General features: G+C 43.7%; 1 protein-coding gene across 3 annotated transcripts in view; it reads right to left on the bottom strand.

Annotated features, from left to right (window-relative positions):
* Window positions 1-12,665, bottom strand: part of LOC116986827 (kinesin-like protein KIF21B) — a 113,053-nt gene that overhangs the window by 68,314 nt on the left and 32,074 nt on the right. For all 3 annotated transcript variants that reach the window (XR_004415581.1, XR_004415582.1, XM_033042549.1), the window contains exons 2-4: window positions 8,812-9,034; window positions 7,347-7,529; window positions 4,640-4,789 (exon numbers count right to left, since the gene is read on the bottom strand). Coding sequence is in view for 1 of the 3 variants with exons in the window: in XM_033042549.1 (XP_032898440.1) it covers window positions 4,640-4,789; window positions 7,347-7,529; window positions 8,812-9,034 (556 nt within the window). In the remaining 2 variants the exon portion in view is untranslated. The remainder of the gene's footprint in view (window positions 1-4,639; window positions 4,790-7,346; window positions 7,530-8,811; window positions 9,035-12,665) is intronic.

The following is a 12,665-nucleotide window of genomic DNA, read 5'->3' as shown; positions in this document are numbered from 1 at the left end:
AGTGATTTACTCTGCGGTAGTTTTTGTCCCCGCGCTGTTTTTACACGGGGGGGGGAAGCTGGACAAAATAGTGTCCACAAGTGCTGCGAGTGAAGCTGGCTGGGGAGGACCGCAAAGTTGCGGAAGCCAGCAGCAGCTGAAGGCACAAGCCCCGTAAGGGATCAGCTGTGCCGATTTTTGGTCCCGCGCCGGCCAGAACACCACGGCCAGGCGGGAGACTATTCAAATGGGGCCGTCGACTTTTGACAAGTCGAAAACGGCAGGAGGCGGGGTGGAACGACGTTCCCCTGTAGCGACAATTTAAACCTGGACCTGCAGGTAAGAGCTGCGGTCTTTTTGTGTTTTCCCATGCTGATTACAGGTGGAGAAACCAACGGGCTGCGACAAAGCTGGTGGGCTAGCAGCGGCCAGTGGCACTTGAATCACCTATAATGGGATCAGCTGTGCCCCATGTCGCCTCCGCACCGGCCAGATCCACTCCGCGGCAGGGCAGTAAGGATAAAGCTGGTCAGGGAGGACCGCGGAGCAGCGGGCAGCCAGCAGCACTCGGATCACCGATAGTGGGATCAGCTGTGCACGATGTCGCCTCCGCACCGGCCAGATCCACGCGGCCGGGCGGAAAGGCTAGACACAAAAACAAACAAGGTCGTGGACTCAGAGGAGTCCGACTTTGAACAACCGCGGGCGGCCAGCGACCGAGAGCGCTGGAGCCGGATGGAGCGGTGTGTGGAGCATTTGCTCCAACGTGACAGACTCCGGGAGATGGAGTCGGGTCACTGTGGGCCCTATGATAAACCCACAGCAGTACCTCTTGAAGGGCTGCACAGTGCTTCTACCTCATCAGAGGGGAGCACTGCGGGTCAGTTCTGGGTTGACCTGGAAGAGGGGTCCGCAGAAGGAAAGACAAGTGTGCAGGGGGTGCAGGAACGAGAGAACCTACTGGACTAATCAAAGGGACTCCAACAAAAACCCACTACAGCCAAAGACAGCACCCCTACGCACCCACCAGCAGAACTGGTGAAAGCTCGAAGGCCCGGTACTCAAAACATGAGTCTTTTTTAGGCCATGGCCCAGGCCGGCCTTCTTGGAAGATGCGGGGACCTCCAACGCCAACCAAACCGAAAATCTAGACACCAGCGCAACAACAGCAGCGAAGAACCTACAAAAAGAAGTAAACCTGCCACTGGTAACTATGGAGGTAGGTGGATCTGGTTCCCTACAAAATACAGGGAGCATGGAGGTTGGGGGGAGATTACACTCTTTTCTGAATGCATGGAGCATGTTAACAACCGATACTTACATCTTAAGCAGTATCCAGGGATATACAATAGAGTTTATACACAAGTACAGCCCTCCAGTTCAACATATACCGAACCGAATGTTCGTGCTTTCTGATAAAGAAAAATCAAAAGCGCAAGCTGAACTGGAGCGGCTTTACATAAAAGGTGTAATTGAGAAAACTCAACACGAACCATTAGAATTCGTGTCCAATATATTTACCAAAAACAAAAAAGATGGTGGTTGTCGCATCATCATAGATCTGACAAAATGGAAACCTTTGTTACTGCTAAACAATTAATTTCCAAAGGTTACTTCATGGCCAGCATCGATTTAAAAGATGCTTACTATTCAGTGCCTATACGAGGTGACCACAGATGTTACTTAAAATTCAACTGGATGGGACAACTCTGGCAGTATAAAGCACTGCCAAATGGTTTATCATCAGCCCCAGGCTGTTCACAAAAATTTTTGAAACCAGCCCTAGCGTTTCTACGGAAACGTAAACACATGGTCATGGCATATTTAGATGACATACTCATTGTGGGCAAAACTTTGGAATTGGCCAAACAAACTGTAAGAGCCACAAAATAGTTATTTGAAAAACTGGGATTTATTATCCATCCAGTTAAATCTAAACTAACGCCTTCCACTACTATAGACTATTTGGGGTTCACCATTGACTCAGTTCACATGTCGGTGACTCTGCCTAAGGGAAAGGCTAGAGATTTAATAGAGGCTTGCAATAACCTCATTGACATCAGCAAACCATCCATCAGATTGGTAGCAAAAGTAATTGGCAAAATGGTGGCTGCCTTTCCAGCCACACAATTTGGACCTCTACATTACCAAAACTTACAGAGAGCAAAAATACAAGCACTCTAAATTAATGCAGGTCACTGACAGACCTATGAAACTATCAATCAAGCTAAAATGGAACTAAAATGGTGGATAGATAACATCTGGCTTTGTTCCAATCCAATCATTGTCAGTAACCCTTCCATGGTACTACAAACTGAATGCCAGTGCACTTGGGTGGGGAGCCACCAATACCATCACCAGCTGTGGAGGTAGATGGACTGCTCAGGAGGCATCATTATTACTCACACTGGGCATAAACTACCTGGAAATGTTGGGTGCATTCCATGGCCTAAAGTCATATTGTACTGGGTCATATCACCAGCATGTTAGACTACAGATAGACAATACCACCGTGGTAGCATACATTAACCACATGGGTGGAAACAAATCGACATCATGTGACAATCTGGCTAATACAATTTGGCAATGGTGTATTCCAGAGAGATATTTGGATATCAGCCACTTACCTACCAGGAAGACTAAATTTAGTGGCAGACACCAGGTCACGCAAATTTAATGAAAACACCGAATGGATGTTGAATAAAAAAGTATTTGCTGATATTACAGCAAAATATGGAACACCAGATATCGATCTATTCGCATCCAGACTTAACCACCAGTTATCAAATTATGTTTCATGGGAACCAGACCCTGGGGCAGCGGTGACAGATGCATTTTCGCTGCATTGGGGGGGGGGGGGGGGGGGGTGGAATTGTTTATTTACGCATTCCCTCCTTTCTGCCTCATCAGTCGGGTATTAAGGAAAATACAACAAGACTCTGCGTCTGGTATTTTGGTAGTACCCGATTGGCCTACTCAACCATGGTTCCCAGTGGTATTAAACATGGTATTAGAACCATGTATCACCATCCCACATAGACCAGATTTATTGCTACATCCCGTAACAAGGGATAGCCACCCATGTCATAAACATTTGAACTTATTAATTTGTAGAGTTTTAAAAACACCTCTACTACAACTGGGACTGACGGACCGAACAGTGAACATGATCTCGGCGGCCCAAAGACAGTCAACCAAAAAACAGTATCTGGTCTATATCAGGAAGTGGGAGATGTACTGCCATAAAAACAACATCACCTACAGAGACATGAACATCCCGTCTGTTCTGGAATATCTGGCAGGCCTCCACTATGATGAGGGGCTCAGTTACAGTGCCATCAACTGCGTCAGAAGTGCCCTATCGACTTACCTATGGCAGGGGACAGAGCGTTACTCTGTTGGGACTCACCCACTGGTAACAAAACTTATGAGGGGAAATTTTAATACTAATCCCCCAAGAACCAGGTACTCCCAAATATGGGATGTAAGTATTGTCCTGAAGATGCTCAGGAATTGGTCTCCAGCAACAGCTCTGTCCCTACACAGACTGACATTAAAAACAGTCATGCTAATGGCATTGGTCACGGCACAGAGGGTACAGTCACTGCATAAACTAAGACTGGACAACATGACTTCCTCAACAGAAAATATTACGTTTCATATCTATGAGTTAGTAAAGCAGACAGGGATCAGCAGGCCTCAATATACTATTTAGATCATATCCAACAGATGACCGTCTGTGTATAGTAAGACATCTGTCGTTATACATGGAGAAAACGAAAATCCTAAGAGGCAATGAGAAGGCACTTTTTGGTCAGCCACTAGCAACCACACAAAAGAGTGACGGTCCAGACCATCTCAAGATGGCTGAAACAGGTGCTAACACAGGCTGGGGTGGATACTAATATTTTTAAATCTCATTCCACCAGGGCTGCAGCTACATCGGCAGCGATACAGTTGGATGTACCAATGGACCAAATCCTCAAGGCAGCAGGATGGTCTGGGGAAAAAACATTCCAATTATTTTACAATAAACCAGTAATAAAACCTGGAACGTTTGCAGAAACAATTTTAAGTTCTGTAAATTAATTTAACCCCATAAAAAGGGGTTATAATTTTGTGTTAATAAATTTTATGAGTTCAATGTCGAATTCATGTCCAAATTATGTTAACACAATTCCTCCTACAGTCATCAAGGCAGACGTGATGCATGGACTCGTTTCCACGGCATGAAATCACAGAGCTTTAAAATCTTCACGTAGTCACTCACGTGACTCCGAAGTAAAATAGTAAGATTAAACGAGAACTTACCAGTTTGAAGTTTGATCTGTATTTTATGAGGAGTTACGATGAGGGATTACGTGCCCTCCGCTCCCACCCTTGATCATATACTTAACTGGTATCTCTTCTCTAATCTTACTATGTTTAGACATTACAGTTATCTGTGATTTCACACCGCTGCTTTGAAGAATGACACGCATGCGTCGTGGCGGGCTTCTTCACGTAATCCCTCATCGTAACTCCTCATAAAATACAGATCAAACTTCAAACTGGTAAGTTCTCGTTTAATCTTACTATTCATTGCCAGAATCCATTTGAAGAAGTTTCAAACGATTTATCAGAAATGTTACATTAGGCTCAATTTGTTTTACTCACTGACCTCTTGTTCGGTGTTAACAACACGTGAAACTGCCCCACTGGTGTAAATGTTTCCGTTGGCACCTTCATGGATTTTAATATTGGACTTCCTATGGCGTGAATCCAATTCTCGTGTACTGTCAAACAGATCCAAGACCTCTTCATTGTAGAGCTGCAAAGGAACAGAACAAAACATTACGTATGAGCACAAATAGTATGGGTGGCACAGTGGCGCAGCGCTGGAGTTGCTGCCGTACAGCGCCAGGGACCAGGGTTTGATCCTGCTACCTGCACGGAGTTTGTACAACGTTCTCCCTGTGACCTGTGTGGGTTTTCTCTGGGTGCCCCGGTTTCCTCCCACACTGCAAAGACGTACGGGTTTGTAGCTTAATTGGCTTTTGTAAAGATTGGAAATTGTCCCTGGTGTGTAGCAGGATAGTGCTAGTATGAGGCGATCGTTGGTCGGCGTGGACTCGGTCCTATTTCTGTGCTGCACCTCTAAACTAGACTCTAATCTAAACTAAAGGCAAAAGTCACAGAAGTTTGGCAATTTCCTCAATTTGATTGCTCAATTTTACTTGCAATGTTTCAAACTTTTCAGTTTCAGATCCTATCGAGCCACTAAACTATCAATTGACAGAGCTAACACCATTCTGCAAGACTGACCTCACTGAGGTAGTCAACTGTGGAATGGGTTAGGTAGTTTTAGAAGCAGGTGCCCCCATCGGGCAAGATTGTACATCAGGAGCTGGAGGGGGAGGTGGCCAGAAACACTGACAACGTGCATGGACAGAACATGCATATGGCTTGTACTTAACTTAGTTTAGTTTATTATTGTCACGTGCACCGAGGTACAGTGAAAAGCCTTTTTGTTGTGTGCTATCCAGTCTGCGGAAAGATTGTACAGACTAAGTTGAATCAATTGTCTGTAGTTTATTTTACTTAGTAGATATTTACATAGTTAACTGCTTAGTACTGCACACTGGAAGCGTAGGTGGTGAGAGCAGATATTAAGCAGGTGATGAGCCTTCACGAGCTGTCTTGACAGTGAAGGGAGGTGCCCACTTGATATACTGACATCTTCACACCTATTTTTTGTTGCCCCATAGTTTAACTGTGTAAAGGCATTTTAGATTCTCATGTTGCATTGGGATTGGGTTTCTTGGTTAAACATTTAGCTTGTGTGTTTGTTGAGAGCTTATTACTGAATATGAAGTTAGTTAGTGTCCTGTAACATAAGTGTAGTATAGTAGTTTAGATACAACTTTGGCTTTGGGCCTGGTTTCCTTGGTTGTCCTGGTGTTATAGCACAAGTACTTTGTGTTTTAACAGTAGTGATTACAATCAAGCCTGTATTGATTGCAAACAATCCTGTATAGATACAGGATAAACGGAATACAGTCTCGTGCAAGATAATGCCCAGTAAAAACTGATTAAAGATAAGGTAGATGGTCGGTCAGGACCACACTCTGGTTGGTACCGGGAAGGAACTGCAGATGCTGGTTTAAACAAGACAGACACAAAAAGCTGGAATAACTCAGCGGGTCAGACAGCATCTCTTTTCTCCAGAGATGCTGCCTGACCCGCTGTTATTCCAGCCTTTTGTGTCTGTCTACACTCTAGTTGGTGGCTGGTTCAATTGCCTGATAAAAGCTGGGGGGGAAACTGACAAATAGGAGTATTTCACCATTCCTCTTGATCTCTACTTCTTTAAGAGATTCTCTGAGCAAATTTGGCATGTCTCCGTGGACTATTATTAACTTCTACAGATGCAACATAGAATGTACACTGTCGGGTTACATCACAGCTTGGGTTGGGAGCAGCTCTGCCCAAGATTGCAAGAAATTACAGAGAGTTGTGAATGTAGCTCAGTCCATCACATAAACCACACACCTCACTTCATCTACACTTCACGCTGCTACAGAAAAGCAGCCAACATAATCAAAGAGGTACACAAAAAAGCTGGAGAAACTCAGCGGGTGCAGCAGCATCTATGGAGCGAAGGAAATAGGCAACGTTTTGGGCCGAAACCCTTCTTCAGATCATCAAAGAGGTTTTGGGTCCAGAATCTTCTTCAGCCAAACACTGGTACAACAGATAGTGCAACGAGAAATATACCAGCGTGCAGAGTATAGTTTGCAGCATTAGATTGTTACCGTTACTGAGGAAAAAGTCCAATGTCCACAATGAGGTAGTTTGGAAAATCAGGACTGCACCCTAGCTTATGGGAGGACCGTTCAGTAGTCTTTTCATTGCACCAGACAATAAGCTAAATCAAACAAAACATAATAGAGGGGAAGAAATTTCAGAAACAAGGAACTAACTGTAGATGCGGTTTGTATAAAAGGGCACAAAGTGCTTCAGGAACTCAGCAGGTCAGGCAGCATCTGCGGAGGGAATGGTCATGTAACAATTCGGATCGGGAACCTTCTTCAGACTCTATTCCAGATTTCACCCAACACTCCTACTACAATCAGTCTGAAGAAGGGTCCTGATCCCGAAACATCACCTATCCATGTTCTCCAGAGATGCTGCCTGCCCCGCTGAGTTACTCCAGCCCATTTTTGTCCTTTTGTGTAAAGCAGCATCTGTGGTTCCTTGTTTCTGTAACTCTGCACTCTTGTCCCTATCGACTTGGTATAAGAATGCAGGTCCAAAAAGATGCAGTCCGGTGAAATCTGGCACACTTGGGTTCAGTTATCTAAGATATAATGAATGTGCCTCCGTACCTCCAGAAATTGAGCGGTGACTTTAAACTCCGGCGCTTGGCTTCCGTTGTCCTGGTCAGCTTGCTTTCGCTCTGCAATCCCCTCGAAAAGATGCTTGACCGCACGAGGAATTATTCCTTGCTCCTCCACCATTATGTTCACATTGAACCCAGTGCCCATAGTGTACGTCTTGCCAGAACCCGTCTGAAATCAGAAGGTACACGAGACAGAAATCTTCAGAAACAACTTAGAAATTGACACCTGACAAGAAATTACTCCAGAGATACTGGGAACAATCAGTCTGAAGGAGGGTTTTCACCCGAAACGTCGTCTATCCAATCCCTCCACAGATGCTGCCTGTTCACACCTATTTCTCCACTCCCTCTACATTCCTTCCTCTAGCTTCACAATTTGCAACGCTTCAATCCTTTTGTCTCACACCTTCTGTATTTTCATCTGTGGTTTTTGTCCAAACAGTACATATAAAATTCTTAAAGGATTGGACAGGCTAGATGCAGGAAAAATGTTCCCGATGTTGGGGGAGTACAGTTGTAAGCCATTTAGGACTGAGATGAGGAAAAACTTCTTCACCCAGAAAGTTGTGAATCTGTGGAATTCTCTGCCACAGAAGGCAGTGGAGGCCAATTCACTGGATGTTTTCAAGAGTTAGATTTAGCTCTCAGGGCTAAACGAATCAATAGATATTGGGAAAAATCAGGAATGGGGTACTGATTTTAGAATGATCAGCGATGATCATATTGAATGGTGGTGCTTGCTCGAAGGGCCGAATGGCCTACTCCTGCGCCTATTTTTCCATTTTCTATGTAATTAGCTTATCAAACAACCCTCCTCACCTGTGTCACCTATTACCTGCCAGGCTTTGTCCCTCCTCCCTCACGTTCACCCCCCCCCCCCCATCGCCAGTCTGAAGAAGGGTCTCAATCCGAAACGCCACCTATCCATGTTCTTCTGACCCGCTGAGTTACTCCACCAATTTGCAGTTCCTTGTTTCTACATTTTGCTGTCTGACTCGTAAGTTTCTCCAGTGCTCTGTTTTCCTTACATACCTGCATCTTATGATTTCAAAACCATTGCTGCTACTTGCAAGTATCAATGCATTCATTGGCAATAGCTTGGCGACTGGTTCTTCTTATATCAATGGTATGATTATATCTACATTTAAATTTGTAGTTAACTGGCTCTTATTATCAGGTTACATTGATAAACTATTTGCTTAAAGTGGTTCCCCTGAAAAGAAAATGAAAAAAAGCTGAATGAGCTAAAACATTTTAAAACAAAATTCATTCAACTCCACAAAGCTTATTACACAAAAGGACACAAAGTACTGGAGTAACTCAACGGGTCAGGCAGCATCTCTGGAGAACATGATAGGTGACGTTTGTGGTTGAGACCCTTCTAATTAGCTACGCCACATTTTTAACCACCTACAGTATTATCTTTCTGGAGCATTGGTGTTTGCTCTTACCTGTCCATAAGCAAACACGGTTGCATTGTATCCTTCGAAGCACCCTTCCACCAGTTTACCAACACAGGATTTATAGACTTCATTTTGTCTGGCATCCATATCAAACGTAAAGTCAAATGTGAAAGCCTTGTCTTTGCCCATAATAACTTGTGGCTCCCCTGGTGTCACTAATGTACAGATATGGCATCCCTCAATCTTCTCTTTGGCTGACTGTGGACGAATTCTGTGGCAAGTATATACAACACAAGACTGTCAACATCACAAATTTATTTGTTAATTTCATTTTCAGTAGCGATCGAATATCATAAAAGAAACTCTTTCAAAAGGAATGCAGCACCAAATATTTAAAAGTATTTATTTTGTCATTCACATTCATTAAATAATGCTTTCATTAACATTATATTTAAACATATTACAATTTCAAAAAATGGCACAAAGTGCTGGAGTCATAGCCCTGTCCCGAGTTCATTCCAAGAGCTCTCCCGAGGTTAAAAAAAAAAATCAAACTCGCGGTAAGCACGGAGAATGAACGTAGCGGGTACGTCGGAGCACTGGGACGTCTCTTAGCACTAACGGCAGGTACTCGAGAAGACTCGCTAACGGCAGGTAAGCATGGGAAGACTCGTGAAGATTTTTCAACATGATGAAAAATGTCCACGAGAGCCCCGAGTACCGACGAGTGGCCATTACCGTAAATCTCCGAGTTCGAATCAGGGCAAACTCGGGAGAACTCTTGGAATGAACTCGTAGTGTGGGACAGGGGTTTAACTCAGCAGGTCGGGCAGCACCTTTGGAAAACATGGATTGATGACGTTTTGGGTCAAGCCCTTTCTGTGGGGTGCTCGCGTATAATCGACTAATCCTACCACCACAGGTCAAATTTTCTTCCTGTGGCCAGGGCTTTGGAACTTCGCACCCGGCCTAAGCCGGCAGATCCATTCCCATAGCCGACTTCCGCAGCAGACCTTGTGGGTCGGTATCTCAGCCTCTCACCAAGGCCGTGACCTCTGTCGGTCCGGCAAGGCTCTATAACCAAGGGTGCTGGAAAACCCTGGTGGCCTTGTAGTAAATTGCTCTGAACTCTCCACTCCCTCCACTAGTTGCTGTAAACCCATCAACCTAAGCCCCATCAAACTATAAACATTATGACATATTTTCTATCATGTGCAGTTTAAGCCAATTCATTTCCCAGTGGCTTTCCGTACTGCAAATCCCTTTAAGGTCAAAGTTCTGTTATTGTTTGAAAATGTGCATTGAAAAAAAAAACATGATTCTTTTATTAAATCAATCACAGCTGCAAAACTCTCTCATCTTATTTATTTCTGCAAAAATCCCATTCCAGGAAGGATGGGAATGAAGACTGATGATTCGTTTCCCCCTGTAATAATTAATAGTCTTGGTTGAATGCAGTTCCAGGAACGAAGGAGTAAATCCATTAAAACGGAAAATAAACTAACGTTGATCTTTATTATGAAGCATAGAACAATGCCAAGAAACACAGCAGTACACATTAGGCAGTTAAATTTAGCCAGCATTAAAATAGCAATGAAAATCAATAGTCACATATTTAGATTCCTTTTAAAATAAGTTGCATATGGCAAAAACTCATTAAGCATGTAGGCACGCACCACCACATTCAGGAACAGCTTCTTCCCCTTTCAGACAAACCTTCTAAAAGCTAACAGATTAGTTGTGATCTTCCAACCTACTTCATTGAGGCCCTTGCACTTTTTCTCTAACTATAATGCTATAATGCTGTAACATTATATATCTTTCCACTACCTATATATGCTTTGATTGAACTTTGATTGAAAGTTTGATTTGATTTGACTGGGCAGCACACAAACAGAACCTTTTCACTGTATGATAGCACACAGTGGCGACAGCAGTAAAGTTGCTGCCTTAAGAGCCGGTCGCACTTAGGCAATTTTTCAGCGGACTGCCGGTGACTGTCAAGTTCGCGGCACTCGCCTGAAAAACCGGGAACTGGATCGGCGACTGTCAGAGTGAAATGGGTGAAATCGAGACCCTTCTTCAGACTGAAGAAGAGTCTCGACCCAAAACATCATCCATTCCTCCTCTCCAGAGATGCTGCCGGTCCCGCTGAGTTACTCCAGCATTTTGTATCTATCTTCAAATGACATCACGCGCTCTAGACGGCTGTGCGGACACATGATGACGCGCGCGACCGTCGTGCGTCAGTCACTACCGGCCTGTCGCGTAAATGACGGCCCAAGTGGGACAGGCCCTTAAGGCTACATTTATCCATCAGTCTCATATACTTACAATAACATTTAGAAAGCTTACTGAATACTTTGGGGTTTTAAATAGACCGATGTTTATAATATTTTTGCAATCCAACATTGTTGTGGCCTAATTGACTGTTCAAACACTTTCTGCTTTCATTTTAAGTTCCTATTGAAGCTGCAATCGAGCCATCAGGAAAGGTTTGGTCAATTGCTTCCTCTTCCTTTCATGTGGAGGCGGATATCCTTTTAACTGGAGATGTCTTCCTTCCAGAGCCAATCTTTTAACTGCTTTTTATTTGAAGAATGTATGGAATGGGAGAATACATTTGTATGCATTATTAAACAACGTAATACCAACATGAACAAATAACACAAAGTGCAGGAGTAATTTATGGATAGGAGACATTTCAGGTCAGGTCAGAAGAAAGGTCCCAACCTGAAACATCACCTACCCAGAGATGCAATGTTGTGTCTCCCCTTTATAACTAATTATCTATAGAACAGAACAGCACAGGAACAGACCCTTCTGCCCACGATATCTGTGTCAAACATGATGCCAGTTTAAATAAATCTCAGAGATACATTGAACTACAATCCCTGCATTCCTTTTCTGTTTACAAGAAAACACAAAGTGCTGGAGTAAATTTCTGGAGAACGTGGATAGGTGTCGTTGCAGGTTGGGACCCTTCTTCAGACTGATTGTGATGGGGGAGATTAATAATAATAATAATAAATACTTAGATTAGCACACAACAAAAGCTTTTCACTGTACCTTGGTACACGTGACAACAAACTCAAAACTCAAACTTGTCCAGCAGGTCTTGGTATCAACCAATTACAATCTCAATTGGTTGATACTGTGAAATTCTTGCAATTACAATAGAAAGCAGTAACCTCTGGGTGAATGTCAATTTGGCAATAATCCCAGCTATCATTAAAATTCTTTAATAAAGAACTGCAGATGCTGGAAAATTGAAGGTAGACAAAAATGCTGGAGGAACTCAGCGGGTGAGGCAGCATCTATGGAGCGAAGGAAATAGGTGATGTTTTGGGTTTAGACACCTTCTTCAGACTAGAATTCTTTGTAGTGTTCTCTCCTCATTGAAGCAGCCACACCTCACGTTAGTCTATTCACTTAAAAATCATGCAAAGCCTGATCACCATGCACGTGACATCTGCTAAGCAAACAATTACAGCAACCTCATTAGAGAATCCAGTTAAAATCATGCCCACTGCTAGATTTCTGCACATTCCGATATATATTGCTCTGAAGCCTGCTTGGGCGGCACGATGGCGCAGCGGTAGAGTTGCTGCCTTACAGCACTAGAGTCCTGCGTTCAATCTTGATTACGGGTGCTGTCTGTACAGAGTTTGTACGTTCTCCCTGTGACCATGTGGGTTCTCTCTGGGTGCTCCAGTTTTCGCCCACATCCCAAAGACGTGTAGGTTTTGTCGGTTAATTAGTCTTTTGTGTCACATGTGTACTGATATACAGTAAAAAGCTTTTTTTATTGCGTGCTATCCTGTCAGCGGAAAGACTATACATGATTACAATCAAGCCGTCTACAGTGTACAGATACAGGATAAAGGGAATAATGTTTAGTG

The sequence above is a fragment of the Amblyraja radiata genome, chromosome 24 (assembly GCF_010909765.2).
Source record: "Amblyraja radiata isolate CabotCenter1 chromosome 24, sAmbRad1.1.pri, whole genome shotgun sequence".
In the NCBI taxonomy this organism is placed as follows: Eukaryota; Metazoa; Chordata; class Chondrichthyes; order Rajiformes; family Rajidae; genus Amblyraja; species Amblyraja radiata.
This window is presented reverse-complemented; position numbering and strand designations above follow the sequence as displayed.